The sequence below is a fragment of the Moschus berezovskii genome, chromosome 21 (genome assembly GCF_049115385.1).
Source record: "Moschus berezovskii isolate FMDL1 chromosome 21, NW_MosBer_1.0, whole genome shotgun sequence".
Classification (NCBI taxonomy): Eukaryota; Metazoa; Chordata; class Mammalia; order Artiodactyla; family Moschidae; genus Moschus; species Moschus berezovskii.
The window spans coordinates 5,717,614-5,745,508 of record NC_142480.1 but is presented as its reverse complement, the minus strand read 5'-3'; the positions used below and the strand labels follow the sequence as shown (position 1 = coordinate 5,745,508).

Here is a 27,895-nt window from a genome sequence, read left to right as displayed (position 1 = left end):
TGGACTGTAGCCTGCCAACCTCCTCCTTCCATGGAATTCTCAGGCAGGAATACTGGAGTGGGTTGCCATTTCCTCCTCCAGGGGATCTTCCCGACCCAGGGGATTCATCCAGGGTCTCCTGCACTGCAGGCAGATTTTACTGTCTGCCACCAGGGAAGCCCCTGGAACACAAAGGGGGTCGAGGCAGGTGGGAGTTGGGGAGGGTGCAGACTGACCAGGAGAGAGGTGTCCTGATGACCCACAGGGTCTCCTGGTCAGTCTGCACCCTCCCCAACTCCCAGCCACCCCAACCTCACTCTCCCGCTCTCACCCTGATTCCACACCATCCAGCCTGCTCCCCCTTTCCCCCCGCTGCATACATTCTTGTTTCACATTTCTGAATTCACCTGAGCACTCTGCAGCCAGATACACTTTCCACAGTGGGAACAACTTCCCTCTGAAAAATTCACAGATTTACACCAAGGGCAGTCCCAGTCCTCAGGCCTGAAAAATGCTAGAAGTCTTCTCTCCTGTCTCGTTCTTGAGGGTTTATTCACTGGAGTCCCCCATCAGACCCCAAGCTAAAATCAGAGGGCCCCTGATTTTAGATGTCTGAGATGGGGCTCCTGTTGTGAATGGTGCTGGTGTGGGGATGTGGGCAGGGGTGTTGTGGGTGCATCTGGGAAGCGGGGTAAGGGGCCTGAGGCAGGGGGCTGGACCAGAAGGGACTCAGGGGAGTCTGCACTCAGGCTTGAGCATCCCAGAGAAATAATCCATGGCTGTTTGCACTGACCTGAAATCTCCCTCCCTCTGCCTGTCAGAGGTGTCATTTTCCTGGCCTACGTGTAATGCCAAGAAGTTGCATAAGGTCTACATCCAGGGCTTTGGCAGCAGTAGTAGCAGCGGCCCCCACTGGCAGTGGCCAGGCTTGGCCCCTCTGCGACTGGCACCCAGGCAGACTGCAGCTCCTCTCAGAAAATTGTTTTTACAGCCAGATAAGTGAGGATGTTGTAAATTCTAAGCATATCTGAATATTCTCTGATCTCTTGCATCCAGAGATGGTGAACTACCCAGGAGAAAAGAATTTAGAATTAGTTTTAGAAAAACTGCAGCCCTGCCAAGTTAGGACCATTGTCCTGATGTGGGCAGGAGCACAGTAGACCTCAGGCTCCGGGCTCTGGCATCTGCTTCCTGTTGGCAGCCTCTCTTCTCAGTACACTTTGAAGAGGAAGCAGTTGTTTGTGGAGTCACGTGGAGAAGAATGAAAACTGTTTCACAGGCACCCAGTCAACTAGGACACTTACACGACATCACTAGAGATAGAGATGGGAAGTTGTAAAGAACTTCCCTTCTTTACCTGTGGCATCGTTTTGGAAGGCGAAGTGTTTAGCTGGAGAAGGCGGAAATTGGTGTGTGTTGGCTGAAGGGTGGGAGGTGCTCCAGAAACCTCTGAGCCTCTGGGGCCGGGGGAGCTGGGCAGGGCACCGGTCAGACCTGCTGCCTGCGGGTGGAGGGGCGGGGAGTGGGAGACTGGCCCACGTGTTGTTAACACCAGGTCACCAGCTGTGACCATCTCTCAGCAGACAGTGGTGTGGTCTGGCCCCGGCCTGGGCTCGCCTTTCTCTGGGGGCAGAGATGGGCAGAAAGAAGGGGCCCGGCATGTGTTTGTGCTATATGGGGGTCTGGGGTGGAAGAGGCTTCCCGCACCGCCGGGGACCACCTGTGGCTCATGCTCTCGGGACCGGGACCGAGGGAGGCGAGGTGGAGGGCCTGTGTGGCGGGAAACGAGCCGACGGCGTCAGGGCGCGGCGGGCCGTGCTGTCCGGCCACAGAGGCTGCTTGCTGCCCCCTGGGAAGGTGGCCCATGGCGCTGCGACAGGGCCTCGAGCCCCAGGGGTGACTGGGCTGCACATGGAGCCCTGAGAGGGCAGTAGCCCCCGCCTCCACACGCCGCCCTGCTGGGGAGGCAGCGGCCTCGGCAGGCCACTGACCCATCTCCCCTCCGCAGACCGGAAGCCGCCCCTCGCAGCCGCTTTGGGTGAGGCCGAGCCTCCAGGCCCCGTGGAAGCCGGCGACCTCCCCAAGGTCCAGATCCCTCCTCCGGCCCACCCGGCGCCCGTGCACCAGCCACCGCCGCTGCCGCACCGGCCACCACCGCCTCCGCCCTCCAGCTACATCACGGGGATGTCCACCAGCAGCTCCTACATGTCCGGGGAGGGCTACCAGAGCCTGCAGTCCATGATGAAGACCGAGGGCCCCTCTTACGGGGCGCTGCCCCCTGCCTACGGCCCGCCGGCCCACCTGCCCTACCACCCGCACGTCTACCCGCCCAACCCGCCGCCGCCGCCCGTGCCCCCGCCCCCCGCCTCCTTCCCGCCGCCCGCCATTCCTCCCCCAACGCCTGGCTACCCCCCGCCCCCGCCCACCTACAACCCCAACTTCCCGCCGCCGCCCCCTCGCCTGCCCCCTGCCCACGCGGTCCCACCGCACCCGCCGCCGGGCCTGGGCCTGCCCCCAGCCAGCTACCCGCCGCCGGCGGTGCCCCCGGGGGGACAGCCCCCAGTGCCCCCGCCCATGCCCCCGCCGGGCATGCCTCCCGTCGGGGGGCTGGGGCGGGCAGCCTGGATGAGATAACCTCTGACGCCTCTTTTTTCCTTTGTTGTTTTTTTTAAGAAGTTTTTCTAATCGACTTGAAAAGTAGTTTAAGTGGGTAAGCAGCAGGGTACCTTGAATAGTCTCGACAGGTGCAGTATGGGACGAAGTGGACGGGACCCCGGGGATGAAACCGGGGTGCTCCTGTGCACCTGGAGAGGGCACGGTGGTCCTCGGGGGGGCCCAGGCCGCTCCGGCTGTGACCTCACCGCCTCTCTGGTCTCAGCCGTGTGCTCCGCCCGCACTGGGGTACTTCACACTGGTGAGAATGTTCACCAGCCATACTGGCTCAACACACAGCTTCAGTGAGGAGTGCATTTCCTTCTGGAAACCAGTGCCTATTTTTCCTGGAAACTCAGTTTTCAGTAGTCCAGTTCCCTCCGAAGTCAAGCTCTTGTCGTTGCTGTCATTCATGGTGTTCTCACCCGTGGCTCCCAGGCCAGATGAACCACTGTTCTGATTTAGAGATAACCCACACCCTTTGTGTTCAAGTTACTCTGAAGGGGTTGCCTTGCTTGGATGGCTCTATTCTTTTTCCTCCAGGGAGAAAGAAATGTTCTTGGAAGTAATGTATGTTTACATCAATTTGCAAATTCCTATACATAGAGATATATTTTTTAAGTGTGAATGTAACAACATACTGTGAATTCCATCTTGGTTACGAATGAGACTCCTTCAGTCAGTTACCCAAATAAAATCAGTTCTGAAATGGCATCTTTCGTTTGTTACGGGCAGAAGGCGAGGCTTCTGGGGTTTGCAACCAGAAGTGGGTCTTCTTCCTGGGGGTTCTGGGGTTGCGGGAGCAGGGCATGGAGGAATGCCCCCCAGGAGATAGCCCAGGACCTTCAGGTGCCCGCCTCCCACATCAGGCACCGGCACGGGCTTTCTTGGGAGGAAGTGGCTGAACATGATGCTGGTTTGGGCCTGTCCGTCTTCCTCCACAGACAGGCCCCTGGGTCAGACCCGGGTTTACTTCAGAAACCCTTTCCCTGCTGGTCTGTGACTAGAAGACCTGGAGCAGCGGGCATCGGCCCCACCATCCACCCCGAGGGGCCCCAGCGCCAGAATGAGCACTGCGCACGCGCCGCGGAGGCTTGCAAGGAGCCTTTATTTATCTAGCGCAAAGTATACACTATCACAATCTTCTCTGTTACTCCTTTTACTAAAATAGTTCAAATCAATGTTTTTACCACACTATCAAAAAGTTCTATTTCTTTTTCTCTCCCCAAATCAAAGTGGTTCAATAGAAAGTAGAAACGGGCACAGGAGTCCAGGGCTACCGGCGCTGCCCGGAGCTGGGGCGGGGTCGGCCCGTGCTCCAGTCGTCAGGTCCCCCGTCCCACGGAAGACAGAGCGTGGCAGCCGGCCCGGGGCCGGGAGCCAGGCACGCGCCCGTTCCCAGAGCAGCACAAATGCTTCCCCCACGTTATGAAAAATATACGCCTCTACCGCTCTGCAGTCATGCATTTCCTTTGTTTCTCTAAAAAAAAAAAAAGTCAGTAGTATGCATGTTTTCCTCTCAAGTTTTCAAGAAAGAAAAAAAATGAAAGGTCACTTTTCTCTTTCAAACACTGATGTGTGGCTAATAACTTTTGGATAAAAATGTGCTCAGTGGATTCCGATTCCAGGATGGGCCTGGCCACCTGGGATGAGGCTGGAAGGGTGATATCCATCACAGTGGGGACGAAAGCCACAGCACAGGGGTCCCGGGGGCTCCGGCAGCAAGAGTGTCTGAAACAGGGGCCTTGACGAAAGGATACCAGGTTCAGCGACACCCCTACCCACGAGCTTCAGAGCTAAGGCTCCGGACGGGAGGAGGGGCGCCACGGTCGCCCTGCGCACACTCCCTGTTTAGTGGCAGAGCTGGGACTCCCCTGAGCTGGCCCCTGGAACCCGCCTCCCAGCCATGGGTTCTTGCTGCAGCCACGGCCCCAGGCCCAGCGCAGGCCAGGCAGAGGCGCTGCAGGCTTTTCAACAGCTTATGTGAACAAGATGATATCCCAGGTACGGCTGTGTCCTGGAAAGCCGTTCCCAGGCAGCGCTGGCTCTGGACACAGGCAGGGTGCAGGAGGGAGACCTCGGCAATGGCCGGAAACGCCTGCCCCGCTCCCTGGACGCCACCGCAGCATTAGGGGGCAGGGTCACCTCCCTCCACCCGAGAAATGGGTCCCTTTGAGATCGTTCCCCGGGTCAGTTTGCAGGAGACCCGCAGATACCAGGACACCTGACTTATTGCTTATTTTCATTGGTGGCCAAGCCAACCTGACCCAAATGTGACACACGGGGTTCTCGGACATGGCTCCCACCCAGGAGAGCCAGGAGAGGGGGTGGGGGTGGGCTCTGCCCTCCAGCTCACTGCCCCCTGGGTAGGAATCACCCAGCTCCAAGTGCACACCCCTGGAGACAGGGAGCTCACCACCTTGCCTAAGGACCGGCTCCTCCCAGGGCGCCCATAGCTTCCTGCAACGCCCAGGGCATCAGGCCCATGCCTGACACCATCAGCAGCGCCCACTCGGCACTCCGCGGACACGGGCCTCTCCTCGGGGACTGTCCACCCAAGGGTGTCGACGGCAGGCAGGCAGTGGGGACAGCTCTGAGTCCTTGCTGGGGGGAGACCCAGGGCAGCCTCGCCCGTCCCTTTGCCTGGTCCCCACCCCTCACGTGAGCCTGGACGAGGCCTGCCCGATGCCAAGACAGCCTCTCGGACCGCCTGAGCTCTCAGTACTGCTACGGCACAGCGGTCAGCGGTGCTGGAAGAACTGGAAACAGAGGCGCCAGGGCTATGACAAGGGTGGCCCGTCCCCACCTTCCAGGCTCTGGGATCACATGTGTTAGGCGCCGCCCCGCCAAATCTGATCGCTTCCCCCTCTGGGCCTCACTTTCCTCCCACATAAATTTTAACATTTACATGTCTCGCTTTACAGTTTTATACATGGTCATTTTACACCGAAGGTCTTATTTGATCCCCAGAGCCCTGCAAGGAGGGCCTTAGGCTGCACCCTCGACAGGAGAGGACACTGAAGTTCAGAAAGGGAGGTGGCCACCCACCGAGAGGGGGGGCAAGGCAGCGGGACTCAGCTGGGGCCTCAGCCCCCACAGCCCCCCGCCAGCCACCCCTCCAGCAGGAGGGTCCCCACTGGCCCCCGCGCTGTGCCTGAGCAGCTGGCCCTGATCCTCTGAGTCCTCCTTTTTTCCCCACCAGGGGCCCAGAGATGCTGAGTGACTTGCTGAAGGTCACACAGGAAAATGAAAGCCAGAGCCCAGGGGGGCCCCTCACAAGGAGGGCAGAACCCCTTCACCTGTGGCCACGCACAGTCACCCAGGAGGGGGCCGGGCGCAGCCCGGTACCGCCCACGCAGAGACAGGCCCGGCCCGTCATGTGGAGCACAGACCTGGAAGCGCCTCGGGCCCCTGGGCACGAGGGACCCAGAAAGATGGGGCACCACCTGGCACAAGGCGAGGGAACACGGCAGAGGGTGTGGCCAAGGGTGGGGGTGTGGGATCTAAAAACAAGCAGCAGCTGGCATCAGGGAGGCGCTGGGCCTGTGGGCCAGAGGAGGGGCCACGGCGGAGCCCCCCTCACCCGAGAGTCAGGGACTCCGCTCCGGGAGCCGGCGTTCAGGCCCCGGCCAGCGGCTCAGAAGTGGAGCCCCGTGGGGCGGTCCGGCAGCTGGCAGCCGCTGTCCCAGGCAGGCAGCAGCCAGGGGTGCCCCTCTGCTGGGGCTGGGCGTCTCCAAGCACCCGTCAGCCTCTCGCCAGTGGCGCCCACCACTGGGGCCCGGAGCAGGAAGGAAGTTGTCCAGGCCGCTCTGCTGGGGAGCCATCTCCCCGTGTGCTGGTGTCTGAGAGGCGGGAGGGGGCTGCGCCCCCAGCAGCCAGGCGGCGACAGGCAGCGTCTTATGTACAGTTCACGGGGAAAGGAGCCAGCAGCCCAGCACCAGGGCCAAGTCCACGTCCGCGGGGGAGCGGCCCTACAAAGGCCCTTTGAACTGGTTCCCAGAGAGATGCTGCCGGATGGAGGGCTTGGAGCTGGCGGCATCTCCCAGTTTCCTCCAGACCACCTGTGGGGAGGCGGGGGGCGCTGTTAGGGGAAGGCCCACCCCAAGCTACCCCGGGGGCCTGTGGCACAGACTGCTCTGTTGCTCAAGATCTCCCGCGTCCCCCAGAGCCCTGGGGCCAGGGGGGTCACGGAGGAGACCCTCAGAGCCGGTCTGTGCACGCCCACCCTCACCACCACGCTCCCCGCCCCGGCGCAGATCACATCTGGGTGTGGACCTGGCCTCACGGCAGTCCAGTGAGGTTTGCAGACCCGGGGCAGGGGCGGGGGCATGGGCAGAGGACGGGGACTCAGGACATGCCACCCCAAGTGGGGCCTGGGCACAGTCCCTGTGATCCCCCTTCCCTCCTGGCTCCCTCGAGGTCCACAGCGACAGCACACATCGACCAGGCGGGTGGGAGGAGGACACTCTGCCTCCCCGAAGCCCCAGAGGGGCCCAGCTTCCCAAAGCCAAGGCAGCCCTGGGCTGGGGGTGGTCTCGCAGAGCAGAGAGGGTCCCACGGGCACCCACAGTCTGAGGACCACCTGTGCGCCACCAGCAGCCAGGCCAACACCGGGGGACAGGGGTCAGGGGTCAAGGGTCAGGACGTGTGGGGCAAACCAGACCAGGATCAGGGACTCTGTTCTCAGGGAGGGGAAGCAGGAAAGAAGGAAAATGGGGCAGGGAAGCGGGGAGGAGGAGGGAAGGGGGGCAGAGAGAGGGCAGGGCTCCTGGAGCCCCCGAGCCCACCCCCAGGCCCCAGGCCCTTGTCCCTCCGGCGGGACCCGGCCGGCACCCTGCCCCCGGAACCTCACGTTGCACATCTCGCGGACGATGGCCTTCTCCTTCTCACTGAGGTCCTCCTCACAGCTGTCCTGCAGCGGCCGGTCGAGGTTTTCATGCACCTCTAGGACCTGGAGGGGGGGCGGTCCCCGGATCACCAGGTAGGCCCTGGGCAATGCCCACAGCCCCCACCTGACCTCCCCCAGGCCTCAGCGCCCCCAGCTGCCACCCGGCACCCCCAAACCCCTGCCCCACAGTGTTCCAGGCAGCAATGGGCACCCCCCGCCTCCCTGCCCTGCTGCTCAGCAGCTCTGAGGCCCAGAGAGGGCAAATGTAGGGTCCAAGGTCACAGAGTCTGGAAGAGCAGCAGGGACCGAGGTGGGAGGCCCCCCGAGGGAGTGGGAGCCATCAGGGCTGGGTCCTCACCTTCATCGCGTGCACCACGGCCTCGGGCTTCTGCCCCGTGGAGCTGTAGCCACCAGAGGTGGGCGAGGGCAGCTCGGGAGCCGGGCAGACTGGGCCCTGTGGGAATGGACTGCGTCTGAGCTCAGAGCTCCTGGCTGGCTCCCGGGGACAGCCACGGGGCGACCAGTGGCCGGCAGAGGGCCTCACGTCTGGGCCAGGGCCCGGGTGGAGGAAACGGGCTGAGGTGATGGGGAGAGAGGAGGCTGAGCAGGAGGGCTGCGCCAGGGCAGAGGAGCAGCATCGAGAAACCTCCCGACTTCCCAAACCCCATCAGCTCAGTCGCTCAGTCATGTCTAACTCTTTGCGACCCCATGGACTGCAGCACGCCAGGCCTCCCCATCCATCACCAACTCCCGGAGTTTACTCAAACTCATGTCCATGGAGTCGGTGATGCCATCCAACCGTCTCTTTCTCTGCGTCCCCTTCCCATAGGCCCTGTAAACAGCCCTTGGGGAAGGTCTATTGTTCTGTTCGGCAGGTCACCTAAAAAGATGTGGAAGGGCTTCGGCTCCAGCCCACGCAGCCTGACTCCTAAGTTCCCTCTCCCAGCCCAGTTTCCATCCTCTAGGGCCATCGTGGGACCTCCAGCCCTGAACCGGGTCTCCCAGCCCTGACCCTCCCAGCCCTGTCCGAGAATGGCCACCATATTCAGCAAACACTCTAACTGGCAACTAGGAGCCGGGCTCCCATAACAGCCTGGGAGGCCAGGAGACAAGGCCGGGAGAGGAAGGGATCCAGCCTCCAGTCCCCTGCCTGCCCGTGTCGGAGGCCGAGCTTCTGCCCAGCTTCTCCTGGGCAAAGGGCGCTGGCCAGGTGGCCATGGGGCAGGAGGCAGGTCTTTGGGCTGGAGTGGGGACCCCAGGCCCCAGAGCAAGGTCAGGAAGGACTCAAGGCCGCATGGAAGGAGCTCACACTCAGAGCCAGCTGGAGCCCTGGGGCCAGCAGGAGCCAGGAGGTCAGGAGACCCTGGGCCAGGGCCTGAGATAAACCAGCAGGTGCTGGAAACCAGAGAGAAAACACCAAGAATGCCCCAGGCAGTGCATGAGGGGAGAGAAGACCCTGGCGTCCTTGGGCGTCCCTCCCATCTCTGAATCTGGTTTTCTTCTCCATCAATTGCCTGATAACGCCTCTGGAGACCAGGCCGACTCAGTGAGCTCAGCCAATGAGGCCACAGCCCCAGGATCCTGCCCAGCCAGGCCACGCTGTGCAGGGCTCCTCAGCAATCTTCCACCACCAGCGGCCAACCTCTGCACTCGCCCCATCTGCCAACATGGCCTGGACCTTCTCCCAGGGGAGCCTGGCAGGCTCACCCTGCTCCCGGTTCCATGCAGAGGCCAAGACCGCACAGCCCTGGGGCCTGGGAAAGCTGGGCGTGGGCACGGTTCTCAAGGGAGGCCCGACCCACTCTGTATCTCGGTCTGTCTCAGCCAGGGTCTGTGTGTCCCAGGGCACGTGCAGAGCCCTGGGACGCTGTTCCCTGACTCTGGCCCAGGTTGCCTGGTCTCTGGTGTCATACGGGGGAACCAAACCGGGCCCTGGGAGTCAGGGGAGTGGAGGGGGTGTGGGCCACAGCCAAGCGAGCACCTGGGACAGAAGGTGGCCCTCCCCGCGCCGGCCAGCAGGGGGCGACGGCCACACACGCACAGCCCCGGAAGGCGCCTGACTCTTGGCGGCTCCGGGCTCAGGTCCTGTCTGCACGTGGGGCTCCTTGAACCGCCTGCTCCGCAAGGGGGCAGGTTCCTAGAACAAAAGCCAGGAGTGGCTGGGGGAGGCTGTGCAATCCAGCCCTTTCCTGGGCCTCCTCGCTGGGCTGATCCATTCCGTTCCGTCGCTCAGTAGTGTCCGACTCTTTGCGACCCCGTGGACTGTAGCCTAACCAGGCTTCTCCGTCCATGGGATTCTCAAGGCAAGAATACTGGAGTGGGTTACCGTTTCCTTCTCCAGGGGATCTTCCCGACCCAAGGATCAAACCCGGGTCTCCCTCATTGGAGGCAGATGCATTAACCTCTGAGCCACCAGGGAAGCTAATGGGGCTTCCCTGGTGGCTCAGACGGTAAAGCATCTGCCTGCAATGCAAGAGACCCAGGTTCGATCCCTGGGTCGGGAAGATCCCCTGGAGAAGGAAATGGCAACCCACTCCAGTATTCTTGCCTGGAAAATTCCATGGACAAAGGAGCCTGGTAGGCTACAGCCCATGTGGTTGCAAAGAGTGGGACACAACGGAGTGACTTCACTCACTTGAGTGTGTGGAGGAACCTGTGAGTGAAGCCACCGCCAGACACCAGTCAGGACTATGAACTTGAGAGCATTTCCCAAACCAGCTCACCCTGGCAGACCACCCCCCCTCCATCACAGCCTGGAAGGCCCAAGGATGCCTCCCCAGCTCCCTAAGTGCCCACTCGGAGCAGGGCAGCCCACCGAGGGCTGACTGCAACCCTCTGAGCAGAAGCTGCCTTTTCTATGCACCCATTTTATAGATGAGGAAGGGAAGGCTGCAAGACTTGCCTGAGGCCAAACAGCTAGTTAAACCAGGGGGCCCGAGCCTCCAGCCCAGGGCTGTGGGACGCCAGGACCAGCAGCCAAAGTGTGGAGATGAGTGTACACCCCAGAAAACTGAACACAGACGTCCACACAAGTGCCCAGTCCAGGGGTGTTCAGAGAAGCACAATGACAGGAGGCAAAAATGGAAACAGTCATGCACAGCGCCTGACAAACGGCTGAACAAAACATGGGCACCCACACGGTGGGGTGCTGCTTGGTAAGAAAAAGAACGAAGCTCTGACACCTGCTACAGTGTGGATGCACCCTAGAAACCCAGTGCTCAGAAGCCAGTGACAAAGAGTGACACGTGCTGCGCTTCCATTTATATGAAATATCCAGAAAAGGCAAAGGTAGAGGCAGAAAGCAGATTAGTGATTGTCAGGGGTTGGCAGGAGGGGGTGGGGAGGGATTGCTAATGAGCACAGGCTTGCTTTCTGGGGTGAGGGAGACATTTTGCTGCGATGATTGCACAGATCTGTGAAGACAGTAAAATCCAATGAAATGGACACTTAAAATAGCCTCACAGAAGGCGTGCCCACACCCAGGTACATAAGAGACAGCACCCTGGCAGCGTCAGAGGGTCCTCCCCACACAAGCCTCCTTTCCCGGTGCATCCGTAACGCAGGACAAGGGGCTCAGCGCCCAGCCCCTCCAGAGAGGCTCCATGCCCCATAAACAGCCCGAGAGGCCTGGACCGTGAGCCTCCACCCAAGCTCGGGCCCCTGTGACGGCCTCCCACGAGACACCCCAACCCTCCCCCTCCGCCCCAGGAACCTGCCCCCCAGCCTCAGTGGAGCTGCAGGCTGGCCCCCAGCCCCCAGGCCCAGTTTGGCCTGGGTGCTGGCATGGACTAGCCACGTGACCCTGGCAATCCACCCCACCTCACCTCAGTGGGCCTCAGCTTCCTTCCCTCTGAAGTGCGGTGACAACCCCTGGCCACACAGGGCGGCCTAAGGGAGGCCAATGGAACCCCTCTTAAGGCCTCCTCCAGGAAGCCTTCCAGAAGCCTCCCTCCCTCCGACAGCCCAAGCAGCACTGTCAAGGCTTCAGGGGCTCTGCCTGGAGGAGCAAGCTTCCTCTGCTTACATCCCACAAGCCTGGCACACCACCGGAGCCAGCTGGGCTTGCACAGCACTTTACAGTTTGCACTGCACTTTACAGTTTGCACTGCACTTTACAGTTTGCAGCCTGCCAAGGCTTCAGCGCACAGTACCATCAGTGGTGAGGATTCCCACTGCCCAGGAAGAGGGTACGAAGGGCTGGGGAGCCACCCCCTGTGGGGGCGATGCTGGGCTTTTCAGAGCCCTTCATCAGGGAGCAATTGGAGCTTCATTGAGCCACGGGGCTCCTGGGTAAACATTTGGATTATCTGTCGTCAGCGAGCTTTGCCGCCTCCGCAGCATCAGCAGCTACATTCCTGGAGAAGGTGCAAGGCCTCGGAGAGAAACTGCAGAGGGTTCCGCCGGCAGCCAGAAGTGGCGCCAGCCCGCTCCCGCCAGCTCGGAGTCCCAGGAGGCGCCCCAGGCTTGTCCTCACTGGCTGGGGTGGAGCGGGGCAGCAAGGCCGGGACCCTGGGGGACAGTTGGGGTCCCACTGTGACCTCAGGCTGGCTCGGTTTTCTGTGGGGACAGTGAGGTCCCCGCCCTGTGATGGGGCTTCTGGGCATGGGGAGAGCCCGGCACAGCCCTCCACATAACCGATGCTCAGTAAACATCACACGGCTCCCCCGAACGCGTGCTTCTGGGAGAGGTGGTTTTGCACATTCACCGATTTGTGCAGTCACCCAACAGAACACCTTCATCACCTCCTCCCCGCTCCCCCGAGCCCCTGGCAACCACTCGCGCACTCTCTGCCTCTAGATCCCTGCCTTCTGCACACACTGAGTCACCGGCGATGACGGCACGTTCACCCACAGGGAGTGGTCCTGAGCTGACCACGCACATCCCGGGGACTGGAACCCCCGCCGCCCTCTCAGGGCAGGTCCGGGCCCAGGCGAGAACCCAGGACAACCATGGGGGCCCCTGGCAAGAACTGAAGCACACAAGCATACACCTGAGCTCAAGCCTGGGGTAGCGACCCCGCAGAGACTCGGGCCAGCCCCACCCCAGCCGGGCAGCCTCTCCCTGCTGCGTCCGAGGAGGGACACAGGCCCACGAGAGACACAGAGAGACAGCGGCTGGGCCTCGTGGCCACTACACCAGCCTGCGATGCCAGGGACGGCGTCTCAAGCCAGGTCTCTACCTCCCGCTAGCACACTGGGAGCCTTACAAGGCTCCAAGGGTCGAGGGGCAGAGGTCAAGGGTCAGGAGCCCAAGCCCTGCCCCGGAAGAGCTTGGACAGAAGCTAAGGGTCTCCAACCCAGCTCAGCTGTGACCGCCCACGTGGCCCTGGGCAGGTCACAAGCGAGTGCGGTCTGAGCCTCACCCCTACGATTCCCTGGGGGGGTTCAGGGTCCTCCTGGGCATGGTGGGGCCCTTGGGGGAGGGGCACTTACGTTCTGCAGGGAGTCCTGGTAGGAGGGCGGCAGGCTGGAGAGCTGGGACTCCGAGTGGTACGGGGAGAAGCCTTTCCGCAGCGTCCTGAACTCCCCAGGGCCTGCCTGCTGAGAGAGAGAGAGACAGAGGCGGGGGTGGGGGGGCGGGGTTGGATGTGGGGTGGGTGGGCCACGCCGAGGGGATGAGGATTGCTGGCCCCTCTGCTGGACGAGACGCCCCGGCTCAGTTCTCGGGGCACCTGCCAGGCGGCCCCGCCTGCGCCCTCTCCTTTCCCCATCCCCTTGTTATCCATCCTCACAGCCATGGCCATCAGAAGCCCTTGACATCCCTCTCCCCACTCAAGCGCCAGAGCCGCGAGGCCAGGGGCTTTGATTCGCTCCCTGCTGCATGCTTTATAAATGTCTGTTGAGTGGCTGAATAAACAGGTGAGTGAGTCGGTGGCTCTCCCCACCCCTCTCCACTCTCGCCCCTCTGCGGCAGCATCCTGCCCTTGGGGTTCCCCGCAAGGCCTGGGGAACAGCCTCTCCAGCCCTGGGGCTCACGTCCTGGGTAGGGGAAAGTCCACCCACCACCATGAGGCTGGGGGCTGCCCATGGGGTGAGCCTGCACGGTGCTCTGACACTTGCTCACAAGCCTCCTCCATCGGACAGGAGCTCCCAAACATAAGCCCCGGGCCTCGCCCTTTGTGTCCACAGGAACAAGTGCCGCTGGGCTCACGACTAAAGCCCAAGGCGTGCTTAGAAGGAGTGGGCAAGGGAGGAGAGAGTGAAAGAATGGATGAACAAATATAGATGTAGCCTCAAATGGTTCGCTTGGGCAAAGCAACACATGGCCCCCCCATAGAAGCTGGGGCTGGACCCAGACAGGGGGAGGACCCAGGGGTCACACTCAATCCAGCACAGCCCCCGGTCCAGCTGAGCAGAAGCCTTGGTCTGCGGGCCCTCTGAGTCCCTTCGACCCTGGGATGCGCTTCTGACCCCAACACCCTCTTCTACTTCAAAGGAACTTCGGCAACACTGCTGGGCAGATAAAATTCAGCGGAACGTCCCATAAATCAGCAGGCTGTTGAGTTGCCCAAACAAACCCTTCAAGGGGAGGAGGCCAGGGCTGGGGTGAGAAATACAGGCAGCAGCCTCACTGAGGCAGGAAGAGGGCGGTGGGGTACCTCCTCCTTCTCATCAGCGCCCCCGCCCCCCTGCCTTACCCAGAGGCATCTGCACACACCCTGCCACCCTCTTGCTGGCCACTGGATCCAGGTCCCCGTTTCCCAAGGGACCTTCAGCCACATCAAGTCCCTGGGCTCTGCTCTCCTGCCCCCCATCACACCCAGGGCTGACCCCCCAGACCTCACAGTCTCTAGCGCCCTGTGTCTGCAGGCCAGGAGTGGAGGCAACCAGGGTAACAGGGGACAGGCAGCAACTCCCTGATTAATGCCCCCATCCCGGAGGCCGGAGCAGACACCAGCCGCCCAGCTAAGGATGGTTCCCGTGGCCTGGGGGGGCCCAGAGTGGGGAGAAGCGGGCAGGTCTCACCAGGGGACCTCAGGCACGCCCTCCGTCCGACACGGGGACAGTCACGCCCCATCACAGACTGTCTAGGTCAGCCTGCGGTATCACCACCTCAGGCGCAGGGACCCTCCCTGGCCCGGTCAGGGGTCTGAGTGGAGGAGCCTCGACCAACAGCCCGCAAGAGAAAGAGGCCCTGTACCTGCCCCCACCACTGGGATTTCTCTCCCCCGGGGCGCCCCTGCCTACCTAGGGGCGGGGGTCTCACCCCCAGCTCTACTTAAAAGCAAACCTCCCAAACCAAATTATTTTCTTGGGTAGATCTCTGTTGACAGCTGCAAAATCTCCTCCCACTGAGACTGTGTTCTAAACCCAACACATGGAATGTCCACATCTGGGGCCACAGGCATCTCACCCGGGCCCCGGAGCCATTCTGCAGGCACGCCCCCGCCTGCCTGGCGAGAGAAAGCCAAGGGACCAGGCGTAAGGCCCAGCTGGCCCAACACACACACACGTGTGGACACAGGGCCGGGCACTGGAGCCCAGGCACTCCCGCGGGCCCCAGAGACCAGGAGGCGGATGCCTCCCCGTCCCCGCCCGCACGCCGTCCAGGTGCTGCGGCTCCCCTCTTCCACAGCGGCTCTGATCCTGGACCCAATGGGATCACAAGCAGGCCATGTACTGCTTCTGAAAACACTGGTTTGTACGTCTCCTCCCTCCCCCAGGCGATTCCCTGGGGAGGAGGTGTATATATGTGTGTGCAAGGGGGCGGAGAGATTTTAATTAGCAGCGTGCAATTCCCACCCCTGCCTTCGGGGCTGGGTGCTGCGCATCAATATTTGCGAGCCCGCAGTGCTGGAGGAGCAAGCCACGAAGCTGGTGGGGAGAGCGCACCAGCTCTCACGAGGGGCAACGCGCCTAATGACGCGTCAAAATGAAGAAACGTAATCGCACTTAAATCCAAATTAAAAATCCTGCTATTTGCCCGCCCATGCCCTGGAACATGAAATCCCTGAGGGTTTCACTGATGAGGGGGAGCGGTCTTCTAGGGTGACTGGGCGGGCAAGGGATGGGGCTCATTGCTGCTCCCCAGGAGAGGACCACCTTGCCCCCCCAAGCTCCCAAATGGGGTCCCTCAGGACATGGAGGGGTGCATCGGACACACAGAGCAGGAGCTGGAACTGGGTGGCCCAAATCCTTAAAAGGGAAGGTAACAATCCCAGTGCTGAAATCCCCTTCTACCTGGTCCCGCCCCCACCAAGGGCAGCATGAGGGTTCTGGACGGGGTTGGGGGGCCAGGCCGGGTTGGGGGGGCGCCCAGGAGGCTGGATTTTGATCCGTCCGGGGCCCTCAGCTCAGAGCTGGCCACGGCGGGCAGCATGAACTCAGGCCACCCAGCCTCTCCAGGCCTCTGAGGAGCTGCAAGGAGGTTCCAGCAGCAGGAACGGCCGTCATCACCTGCCCAGGGACTCCTGCTTGCAAAGCTGGGGGTGGAGGTCGGCACCCCTGGTATCCTCCTGGGGAGGACCACCAGGGGAGGTGCTGAAGACAAACGGAACTCAGAGGAAAGGGGGCCAGGTGCCCAACCCCCGGCCTCCACCCGGGCTCCTTTCTGGGCTCAAAGGCAGCTGCTCACCCTGCCCTCCTGCTCCCAAAGTGCTGGAGGCCCCTTGGGTGGGCCTCACGCTACGCCCAGATCTGGCCACTAAGCACCTACTGTGTGCACACCTGAGCAGGGGGGCGGCACCTGACAGGTGAGGCGAGGCCTGCGGCTCTGGGGATGGGAGGTGAGAACTGACACAGGGGCGCCCGGGGTCCCCACCCGGCAGCCTGCCCGCAGGTAACCACTCGGATTCAGGGCCCCCGGGCCGATCTGCATGCAGTAACCAGGGGCAGGGCCCCCTCAGAGGGAGCCATCCCTCGGGCTGCCAGCCCCCCTGGGGCAGGGAGTTGTCTGCATCTCCATCCCAGGAACAAGGCTCTGATCCCACGTGACACCAGCCCTGCTTTCCAGAATGGTGACCGAGGGCGGTAATGCCTGCCTCCCAGGGGCTGTAGGGCTGTACTGCTCGGTGGGGCTGGGAGCCTATCGCTGGGCACCGGTAGGCTCTTCTGACTACCAGGCACCCCTGGAGACCTCGCCCAAGGACCCGGGCCAGCCAGGAGCCAGCACTAACGCCTGGGGCCTTGACCAGCCAGCCCCCACCCCATCAGGCACTGTGGGTTCTCCTGCAGAGTGTGGATCACGACCTGTCCTCCTGCTGTCCCCGCCACGACCCCGCACGCTGGGCAGATAGGATGAGAGGTGGGTGAGGGAGGCCTGGGCAGAGAGTTACAGCAGGCCGCAGCCTCCTAACTCTTGGGTGTTGTTTTGTAAAGCTGGGAATTAACGCCAGCTCAGAGAGGAGGCAAAGCCTAAGATGGATCTAAATGCCGGACCCTGGGTGGTGGTCAGCTCCCAGGGGGAAGGGCCAGGAAGGCCATCACACAGCACTGCAAGCCGCCCCCACCCCACACACCACTGCACACCAGTCCCCCAGGCAGGGCTACCTGAAGCCAGCGTCGGGGGCGGCCATAGGGGCGGGGCAGCTGGAAGGAAAGAGAGCATATGTCACCCGCAAACGCCTCCCGCCACCCTCACCCCTGCCCTTCCCCCACCCCGGAGACTCCCACTGCCCCAAAGCCGCGAGGACCTCGGCTGGGCTGGAGTGGGCTGGGGTCCCAGGGCCCAGGTGGGGTCCCCAAGGTGCCTCATCAGAGTCCCACGTTTTCAGAAATTCCAGATTCCACAAGGATGTGACCCAGCACGCAGCCAGCCCCAGACTCCCCGAGGCTGACACCAGAACCCAAAATGCAGCTGCCCTCCTGAGAGGTACCCTGAGACCCCAGCCAGCCCTGGGGAGGCCGGGGATCTGCCTCTGCTGTGTCCTCAGGGCGAAGGTCCCTCACGGGAACCTACAGGTCCTGCCAGCCAGATTTCCTTCCGTTTTTCCCCCCTGTATTTTATAAGAACTCATCTGCAGGCCATGGAACAAAGGGCTGCAGGGTGACCCAGGCCCAGAGGGTTTCTCTGATCGGCGCTCAGATGAGGCACGTGGCATCCACGCGTGGTTAACGAATGGCTAGTATTCTCATCCACAGCTGGCACTGCCCCCTACTCCCCACGCAGCTTCGGCTCTCAACCTGGGAAGTGAGTACGGCCCAGGACCATCCGGCCTGTGACCGACGAGTGCCACACAGACCAGGTCTCAGCCACGATGACCGCTGTCCGCTCCTGTGTCCCCGACACAATGAGGTGACTGAGGGGCAGGCCATGTGACCTCCACGGGGGAAGACGGCGGCTTTGGAGGGCACATGCATGCGTGCACTTGTCGCTCAGCCCCATCTGACTCTTGGTGACCCTGTGGACTGCAGCCCTCCAGGCTCCTCTGTCCGTGGGATTCTCCAGGCAAGAATACTGGAGTGGGCTGCCATTTTCTCCTCCAGGGGATCTTCTCCACCTAGGGATGGAACCTGCATCTCCTGTGTCTCCTGCTTTGCAGATGGATTCTTTACCACTGAGTCCCCTGGGAAGCCACTGGAGGGCACAGACATGCTAAATCCAAATCCCATCACAGGTGACAGATCTGAGCAGCTCCCCTGCCTCCTGGTCTCTGGCATGTCAAACGGGGTCAAGAAGACACTCAGCTGCTGGGTGACCCCCAGGCGAGGTTGCAGTTGCTGACCCACGACCCTTACCGCCAGCCAGGCCTGGCCCTCACTGCCTTCCGTGATTCGCCCTTTAGTCCTGGGCAGGCACCCTTAGTGTCCTAATTTTATACATCGGAAAATGGAAGCACAGAGGGGTGAAGCCACTGGCCCAGTGCCCCCCACCGGGAAGTGGCACGCTAGGGATTTGAACCAGGCCCCCTGGCTCTGAAGTCCTGGGGTTGCCCTCTAGCCAGGCTGAGGGCTGTTGTCCGTTGTCTCACAATGGACACAGGTTGAGCCTCAGGTACAGAGGTGAATTCCTAGTCTCTCCTCCTGCCCACGTCACTAGACTGACCATCCAAGGGTAACGGAAAGACGGTGTGTTCTCCCTGGCTGAGAAAGAGGCTGGACTGGATCTAAGGTTCTGCTAAGGAACCAGTTTAAGCCCTCCGGAGACCGTGTCACCCATGACAAGAGGGGACAGGGAAGTGATGACCAACTGAGAGGGGATGGTCCAGAGCCTGTCAACAGAGCGGCACGTCATGGAGGATGCTGGCGAGCAGACACACTGTAAGGCCAAGGAACCACCAACCAGAACAACCCCCGCCCCCAGGGAGGCGGGACACAGAGGAGGCATCAGCCACAGGCTTAGACAGCAGAGGCCCGTTTCTCAGTCCCAAGGCCTGGATGGTTCAAAACTCAAAGCACAAAAAGGAGCAAGCCGCTCAACAGGCATAAAGCCCAGCTGAATGGGCGCCAGACCATGAAAAATCCCAGGCTCCCAAGACCAGGAAAAGGAGGGAAGGGCAGACACTTGCCCAGGGCACCCCAGGTTCCAGCCAGCGCTGCAGCGGGCACCCCGCCACCCCTGGGTTACAGGAGAAGAAACCGAGGTGCCGGGACATAAGACAAGCCACACACACAGAGGGTGAGAGCTGGAGCAGGCATCGTCTGAACCCAGATTCCTCCAGGGCCCAAACCCGCTTTCTCATACCGTCAGGCCGACAGCCCCACAGGGGCAGGTTGAACTGTGTCTCAATCAGATCTATACATGGCCCTGTTGACGCCCACGCTCCCCAGAATTATAAGACAATTCAATACACTTCAGTTGCTTAAATGCCTTCCCCACCCTCCTGCCCCCACCAAATGTATGGCTCTTTTCTAGGGCAGCCCCAGCAAACCAACTCAATCACCCATCCCGGGAAATCCTCCTCCACCCAGGCCTCAGTTTCCCCATCCTGGCTCAGTGTAAATCCTGGGGTCGCTTCCAACCTGAGTGTTCAGCAACTCCGTGCGGCATGGCAGGACAGAACAAGCGGGCCCTGGGGCCAAGAGGCGCGGGCACCTAGAGCCGGTCCCAGCTGCCAGCCTGGACCACCGCCTCTGCACCCCCAGAGGGCCGCCCGCTCCTGCCCAACCAGCTTCTTGCTCTTTTGTGAAGCTGGCTTCTGGGCGCACGAGGAGCCTTCGCTGCTGATCAGCCCCGCAGGGAAGTGAACAGAGGGAACCACGGAGCGGCGTCAATGACAGCCGCCCCCAGCCCAGCCCTGCCAGGCACGGAATCCACGGGGAGAATCATACCACAGACCCAGCTCCAGATGAATCATCGCAGGGGGAGCAGCTGCGCTGATGAAATTTTAAAGCCGACACGAGAAAGAAAATACGAACTGCAATACACTAATTTAGCCTGTGGACACTCCGGCGCATTTTAAATTAAAGCTATTCTGGAGCTAAATAGAGGCGGTGGGGGGAGGGAAGGGCAGTGGGAAAGGGAACCCACAGAGGCGGAGGCCCTCTGGCCCTCCCCTCAAACCCCAAAGCCACATCATCTGAAGACAGTTAAAAGAATAATGCTCTCTGCTGCTTTTCACCAAAATGCAGATTTTTCCACTTTGCACAGGGCTGGAGGTTCCTGGGCAATTTTTATTTCACTGACAAGACTTAGGTGCCAGAATCATAAAATCTCACAAGCCAGAGCCCATGAGGCTGTGGCCAGATTCCCACCCATGGCAGCAGTCTCCTTCCTAAACCTGGTCATCCATCCTCCCATATTCCCAACCATCCACCCTTGGTTACCTCCAAAGATGATACACTCACTACCTTAAGAAGCAGCTCTCCCTGGGTTAAGCAGATCTTCCTTACTCTGGGCAAGAACCAGTCTCCCCTCTGACCCAGAAGACTGGGTGGGGTATAGCCAGGGCTCCCCAGATGCATCCACCAAGTCCAGCTGGGCACTGAGGATGCATGTGTGAGATCCTGCAACCCAGTCCGTGAGAAGCTGACACTCCAGCACAGGTGGGGGCTGAACCCCCCAAGGGAGGACCCCAAAACCCCTTCAGCAAGAGCAGCCCATGGTGTGAAGAGAGCTCAGAGCAAGTGCTCACTAGCTGGTCTCTGAGTTCCCAGCACTTCTCCTGCACGAGCAAGAAGCTGAGCAAAAAGGTGCTCTTATTCCCTAAAGCCCAATCTGATTGCCTGAAGCCAGCAAGCTTGGGCCCAGGCAAGAGGCCACTCCCCCACCTGAGGGATGGAAGTCTGTGTCCGGAGAGCCTGGCCTGAGTGTGGGCACAAGCTGGGGACAGAACCCCACTGCTGCTGCCTCCAGGGCAAGGCCCCCAGGGAGAAGGTCAGAGCAGGCTTGGGGAGGGGAGGGCCCAGACAGAGACACCCCCTGCCCAGGTGGTGGCCATACCCTGATGCTCCAGACACAGGGCCCTTGTCAACCTCCACCTTTGACCCTGTGGGCGGGGGGCAAGTGGACACAGCCATGGTGGGGTGTTCCCTGTGAGACCAAGGGGTGCCCACAGGGAGGAGGAAGAGGAAGGGCTGCCACTCTGGGGCCTGAGCCTGTGTAGGTTTTGAACAAGTCCAAGTCCCCAGTGGCTCAGTGGTAAAGAATCCGCCTGTGAGGCAGGAGATGCGGGTTCAATCCCTGGGTCGGGAAGATCCCCTGGAGAAGGAAATGGCACCCCACTCCAGTATTCTTGCCTGGAGAATCCCATGGACAGAGGAGCCTGGCGGGCTACAGTCCACGGGGTTGCAAAAGAGTCGGACACGACTGAGCGACTAAACGACAAACAATAAGGCCAAGCCCACCACGTGCAAGTGGGTGCGTGTTCTCGATGGGACAGCATGGCCTCGGAGAGCAGGGGCCACAGGGACACATCCACCCTGGTCCTTGGATACAGGACCACAAGCCACGGCCGGGCTGGACCGTGGAACGACACTGCAAACGGCATCTGGAATTTGGGGTCCACGCTCTCAACCTGCTTCTCCTCAGAAACAGTGCCATTCTCCCCTACTTGCTGGACAGGAACCAGCTCCAGAGCCAAGGCCCCCAAGTCCTGACGATGCCTGCCCCCATCACCTCTGCCTACAGTTCCTGCAACCCCCCCACCACACACCCTCCTTCACAACTGGGACCAGCCGAGTGTCTGGGTGTAGGGAGCCCCAGCTCACAGCCAAGCGAGCCCCCAACTTCCCTGCCCTCACCAGGCCCGAGGAGTCTGTACATGTGGGGCCAAGCACCCGACACCCAACACCGACATCTGAAAACGGGCCTCGCAATTCAATGCCTGGTTACGCACCCGACACAGTGGCCATGAAGGAGCAAGGCCAGAGTGCGGGGACCACGTACTCCGCGGAGTCCTGCGGACCTAAGGGATGCTTCCAGCCGCCCATGCAAGGGCGAGAGGTGGGATGGCAGCCGTGGGGCTGCCCTCGGAGCTGTGAGCATCCCAGCAGCTGCCCAGTGGGCAGCGGCACTGGTCGCCTATCAACGGGGCACAGCCGCTGAGCCCTCCCTGGGGTCGGTTCCCAGAGACACGCTCTGGGATCCAGGCTGGCCGCTTATGAACCAGCAGGTGTGGCTGGAGACGTGGGTGCTGAGATGGAGGCAGGGCTGAGAACAAGCGGGTAGAGAGGCTGGAGGGTCCGCCCAGCCAGCTGCCCGCCCCCTACTGGGCGCCCTGATTGACCAAGGTGACCACAGGCTCCCGGAAGCGCCCGCCTGCAGCGGGGAGGGCCCCTGTCCTCGGGGCAGTCAGGACCCCTCCACGCTCCAGCTGCCCTGCTCCATCTCCTCCCTGCCGACCTCATCACCCATCTCTGACCCGTCGTCCCCGTGCTGGGGACGGCCCAGGGTCAGGCCTGGCCTCAGCTCTCTGTGGCCCCAGGCCAGGCAGGAGGGCGGAGGGCAGACCCCAGCCTGTAAAGCAACCGGCACAGCAGGACCAGGGAAGGTTCCCTACGAGTCTGAGCGAGGGTGAACTCGTCCGCCTCTTGGGCCTTGATGCACCCAGCAGAGGGGCAAAGCACCCCACTTCTTCAGCAAGTGTGGGTTCCACAGCATCTCCGGGCCCCCAAGGAGCTCGCAGGACACCGGGAGGACAGACAGGGGACGGCCGTGACGGAGGGACGCCCGGAGGCTGTGGGTCCCCGAGCAGGTGTCCCTGGAGGTGACTCTGGGTGGGAGTGAAGGGCAGGCGGGGTGTTGGGGGCACAAAGTGAGAAGGGACCCTCAGGCCACCTGGGGCTGGGGGGGGCAGCCCTGGAGCCATGGGCGGTGGCAGGGCCCACCAAGGCCCTTGGGGTGCAGCCAGCCTACCTGTGCCAGGAGCTTGTCACCCTCCAGCAGCTTCACCTTGGTCTCCAGCTGCCGCATGTAGGTGGACGAGGGATCTGAAAGACACAGAGGAATCGCGTCACCCGCCGGCAGACTGTCTCCAGCAGGAGGGCCCTCCCCTGCACACCCCCCGGGTGGGCCTTGGAGCCTGGTTTCCCCCGTCCACCTGCAGAAACAGGGTGAGGGATGCTCTCACCAGCTTGTCCTGGGCCGATGCCTTCAGCTTCCACAGGGCTTCAGGTCCAAAGGGAGGGCCCCGATGGCCCCCTTACCCCGGGGCAGCCCACCCCAGGGCCTGCGGTGCAGGGAGGCCCTCCCCCACACAGTGGAGGCAGCTGGGCTTCCCCCGCTCTGGTCCATCTGAACTTCTACGAACGATTATAGGCGTAGCCCAGCAGCTTTCCTGAGGTCAGAGGCCAGGCCAGAGACACCCCCAACCACATGGCCGTTTCTGAACACGGCAGAGCGGTGAGGCCCGCCCTTCCTGGACTCACGGAGCCTGGTGCATCAGAAGCAGAAGAAAGCCCGCCACCTGGCTACCCACAGCCCCGGTGCCCCGCCCCACGGGGCTGGAAATGGGCTCGGAGGAGAAAAGTCCCTCCAGGCCGGGACAAGGGAGCTGGCCTGGACGGGGGTCAAGGAGAGGGGCCAAGCGGAAGGAGGCAGGACGCGGGGCAGGGGAGGTCACAGCAGGGGCAGAGGAAGGAGGCCGGGCCGACGCCTCGGTGACAGTGAGGGCACTTCCCCAGGTCTGCGGGCACCTGGGAGGGGCCTGCGGCACGCCTCTGAAGTCCCACGGGCGCCTGGCTCAGGCGCCAGCCAGGACCCTGCCCACCCCTGGGTCAGCCTGCTGCTCCTGCCTCGCCCTCCCCGCCACCAGCCCACGACAGGACTCAGGGTCTTCCCAGCTCACACTGGGACCCTTCATCTCAGAAGGCATCAGACCTTCAATGTAAGCCAGCTCCCTAACCCGCCCACAGCACTGTCCCCCACGGGGCTTTCAACCTTCTCGGGTGGGGGCTGGGGAGCAAAGGGGGCTTGGCTGCTGCCAGAGGACGAGCTGGGGCCGTCATGCAACCAAGGCAGAAGAGTCAGCACGGCCCCAGAGGAGCCCCTAGCCCTGAAGGTCCCCACGCGTGGCATGGACGTCATGCCCCTTCCTCACAGAGCCTGCGGGCCGATGAGGAGCCCACTGGTGCCCTGTGAGGACAGGGCAGTAGGTGCCCCCTCCCCAGACGATACGACCCTCCCCTGCACTGGAGCTCGGCCCCGGCTCCACCAGCCTCTGCCCATCAGCAGCTCTGTCCTCTGAGATGCCCAGGAGACACTTCCCCCTGCAGGTGCCCGGCTGCCCCTTGACCTGCCTGCTGGGGGTCACTCTGTGCCCCGAGCACCTCAGAACGACCTGGAGAGGCTTGTGTGCCCAGCCCGGGACCAGACCCAGGAGACTGCGGCCCAGCCCTGGGCAGGAATGGGGGGCTGCCCAACCCACCCCGATTACACAGCTGACTCCTCCCCTTGCTCTCTGCCAGTCACCTCTCAGGAATGTGGAGGCTTCCAGAGAGGAAGAAGGCCGCTCGCCCGCCAGCCTCCCACCCCCAGCCCCACGGGTGACACCGGTAACCACAGGGCAGCTCTGCAGGGAGCCCTGCATGGTGGTCTCCAAGAGGTGAAGGGGCTTCTTCATACAAATTCAGGGCAGTGGCGGAGGATGGCTGGATCTCAGGCGGTGACTCCAAAGGCCCCCGACTAGGACCCGGTACCCAGGTCAGGGCTGGGTAGGTCTCCCCTGTCTGGGCAGGGGGCCCTCGGCGGTCACTACAGTCCATGCCCTGTGCCGTCCCCCACCTCAGTTTAACCATCTGTCTGCCCAAACTGACCAGCAGCTCCCACATCCCATCCACACCCACCCACACCCGTCCACACCTATCCACACAAACAGGCCTGATGGGAAGGGCCTTAGTGATTGTGGTTTGCTGGGCCCTCTGAGCACCAAGATGGAGATGGGGTGCAGCCTGGGCTCCTCAACACTTTGTATCTGTCACCAGCTGCCAGCAGGAGGGTTCCCTGGAACACCACCTGGGGAAAAGACCCTCCGAGCTCCACGCAGATGGTGTTACAGTGACCAAAACTGAAACTACTTGTTCAACAACAGCAGACAGTTCACACCCTTGTCATCATTCAAATGACATTTGGGAGAGCTTCTCTCCCCAACGTTACAGGGGAAAAAAAACAAAACACTTCAGCGCCAGTGAAAAGAACTGGACGCAAAAGCACACAGATAATTGCTGCTGTGTTTAAAAATATCTGTGTATTGAAATACATCCAGGAAGGAGGCACACGGAAATACTGATTGCAGTGTTGCTCACGAGGGGACGGGTGATCTTTTATTTATTCACACCACTGCCTGTTAGTTTTCCAATAATCTGCTTTTAGAATAGGGAGAGATCTTTCTTTATAAAAAAAGGAGGCGGGATTAAATGACTGCCCTCCACATCACAAAGCCCCCTGTTGATGCCTGGGAAGTGGATCCCATCACCCACCCTCTGCCCACGTCCCCCAGTTCTGATCTGGGGGCCTTTCCTGAGCCCCAAGCCCAGCTCCGAGCCTGCCCAACCCTGCTCGGTTTAACAGGCGATGAGGCCGCCTCCTCACAGTCCCAGATAAACCTCCCCTGCCCCATGGGACCCCTCCCCACGGTCTCTACCCTCAGCTCCCCAAACCAGCCTGTGCATGCTGCCCAGGGACAGGGAGCCGGACATCTGGTCACCCGGGGGTCAGAGCAGGTGCCCTGTGGTGGGGAAGAATGAGAGCCAGGTGGACCTTCAAGTAGGGGGGCAATAGGGGGAGGGGACGGCAGGAAGGACCTGGCTCCCTAATCCTCCCCAGCAGCCTTGGGCAACTGGGATCCCATGGGGCGCCTCCATGCCCCAGCCTCTAGGAGACAAGCGTGTAATTAAATTAATCCCAGGGTTTGCAGTAATGAGTGGAGCCAGCAGGGAAGGAAGCATCATTTCCTGGCCTGATGGCTGGGCAGAGGGGGGTGGGGTGGGAGGGGGGTGTAAGGGGGGCAGTTGACTGCAGAAGGGACCCCCGAACTGGGCTGGCCAAGGTATCCATCCCCTCCGACCTCCCCTGACCCATGCAGGGCCCACTAGTCCAATTCTGGGGGACTCATGATCCACCTTCCATCCAGGGAGACAGGGAGCGCCCCCCGCAATGGTCTCACTCCCAGGAGCCTGAGCACCAGCCCTCCCTACAACCCTCCTCAAGGATCCTTGTTCCCGGGGTGCGGCGCATGGGGCAGGGGGAGTCACAAAGCTGCAGGTCTCCAAGCCACTCCCCACCGGCGCTGATCAGCTCCCCCCAGGAGCCCTGTGCCAGGTGCTGGCCTTGACTGTCAAGGCCGCCTTGCCCTCCCGGAAGCCGCCAGGTCACATCTCCCCTCCTGGCCCAGCCCCCCCGCCTGGCTAGGCAATGTCACTCCAGCCTCAGCATCAGTCCAAACTGCAAGAATTTGGGGGCCAGAGGCAATGTCCAATCACCCCTGTCACCCCCTCCCCACCTAGCTCACAGAGTTTAACAGACGATGGGGCCACCTTCTCAAAGTCCTTGATAAACCTCACCGCTGGGTGCCCAGAAAGTCCTGGGAGACCTAAGGACCTAAGGGGAATTCATCTTTCCAGGTGGGTGGGACTGCTTTCCCCAGAGGAGTTGAGCTTCTCAATCCTGCGAGCTCCCCACAGCAGCAGCGACAATGACAATCAGAAGCACGCAGCCTGTGACCGTGACATGGCACCCTCAGGCCACCCAAGGCAGAGTAATGCCAGCGGCCAAGGGCCAGTGTTCCCCGGACCTCAGCCCGCAGCACTCACGCTGTTTCATCACGAACTTGCGTCTCAGTTTGGATGAGACACGGATGCGTGGGCAAGCGGTTAGGGGGACGGGGGCCTGGGAAGCCCAGGTGGGGGCGTGGGGAGGTGAGGGGGGACCAGAAGGAGCCGAGGACAGGGGGTGTCAACCCTCTGGGGAGCTCCGGGGGCCTCAGAGTCACTCGCCGACCCAGGGGCTCACTGACGGGAGCCACTCCTGGCAGACGAGGGGTGTGTGTGTCCCAGGGCTGCCCACCTGAACGGGGGACGGGACAAGCCCCCATGCGGAGCTGCAGGTGCCAGCAGGCGAAGCTGGCGGTGGGCTCAGCAGCGCCTGAGGGGGGACCTGGGAGGGCACCAACAGTGCCCGCCACGGTCAGGAGAAAGTACGATTCTCTACACGTGAGGAAGGGGATGGAGGCTGGGGAGCGGGGACTGTGACACAGCGACACAGGTGACTCTGCAGCTGCCACATCCCCCAGGGTCCCCACCAGCCCTGATCCCTGCCAGCCCCCTCTCCCTGAGTAAGGGGTTGGGGACAGGCAGGCTTTGTGGCTGGTCACTAGCAGGAAACACAGCCATGCCATGCCTTGGGGCCCTCTGTGGGGGTTCACGCCAGGACGCCCTTCCCGGAGATGGCTGACGTTTCCACGTCTGATTCAATTCCTTTCTCCTCCACTTCATTAAGAAGCGGTCGCTTGCAGCATCAGGGCTGGGGGCTCCATCGGGCCTGAAAGGTCTCATTAAGCCGAGGCCCCCTCACTGCTCCAGGTTCCTCCCCCCTCCACCCCAGGGGATAAGAGCAGCTCCTAAAAGCATCTCTGCCTTCCCGGGAGCCATTCTGGGCTTCTCTCCTTTCTCCCCCATCTCAGGACTCACCTCCAAGGGGACAGGTGAGCACTACCCACGCCGACAGTCGTGGAAATCGAAACCAAGCAGGGCGGGCCCTGAAGACACCCCTGCTCTGCACCGTGGGGCTCAGTCTTCACTGGAGCCTCCCACCTGCCCAGGTGGTGGAGCTGGCACCTCTGACAGGTGACCCCATGGGAGGTATCCCCCGCCCCCCACAAAGCACAGAAACAAGGCTACAGCGACGTACCAAGCCACATAGGCAAGGACCACGAGAAGAACCACCCCCAGAGGGCTCTGACCAGCTCCAGGCTCAAGGAACAGGGGCTACACTCTGAATGCTTGTGTCTGCCCCCAGTGCAAAATCCACATGTTGAAACCTAACGCCCAGCAAAACGGTGCT

General features: G+C 61.8%; 2 protein-coding genes across 6 annotated transcripts in view; one reads left to right on the top strand and one right to left on the bottom strand.

Moving 5' to 3' along the window:
• The window catches only part of CCNK (cyclin K), a 28,727-nt gene extending 25,387 nt beyond the window's left edge, over positions 1–3,340 (top strand). For all 3 annotated transcript variants that reach the window (XM_055418515.2, XM_088829853.1, XM_088829854.1), the window contains one exon: positions 1,988–3,340. In XM_055418515.2, coding sequence (XP_055274490.2) covers positions 1,988–2,613 — 626 coding nt within the window. In that variant the 3' untranslated portion in view covers positions 2,614–3,340. The remainder of the gene's footprint in view (positions 1–1,987) is intronic.
• Positions 3,341–3,720: 380 nt separating this feature from the next.
• Positions 3,721–27,895, bottom strand: part of CCDC85C (coiled-coil domain containing 85C) — a 78,790-nt gene continuing 54,615 nt past the window's right edge. The window contains exons 2-7 of one of the 3 annotated variants that reach the window (XM_055418517.2): positions 22,754–22,827; positions 17,008–17,046; positions 12,952–13,056; positions 7,878–7,973; positions 7,484–7,582; positions 3,721–6,692 (exon numbers count right to left, since the gene is read on the bottom strand). In XM_055418517.2, the coding sequence (XP_055274492.1) occupies positions 6,603–6,692; positions 7,484–7,582; positions 7,878–7,973; positions 12,952–13,056; positions 17,008–17,046; positions 22,754–22,827 (503 nt within the window). In that variant the 3' untranslated portion in view covers positions 3,721–6,602. Of the gene's footprint in view, positions 6,693–7,483; positions 7,583–7,877; positions 7,974–12,951; positions 13,060–17,007; positions 17,047–22,753; positions 22,828–27,895 lie in introns of all 3 variants that reach the window. The other 2 variants (XM_055418518.2, XM_055418519.2) reach the window with 2 other exon arrangements.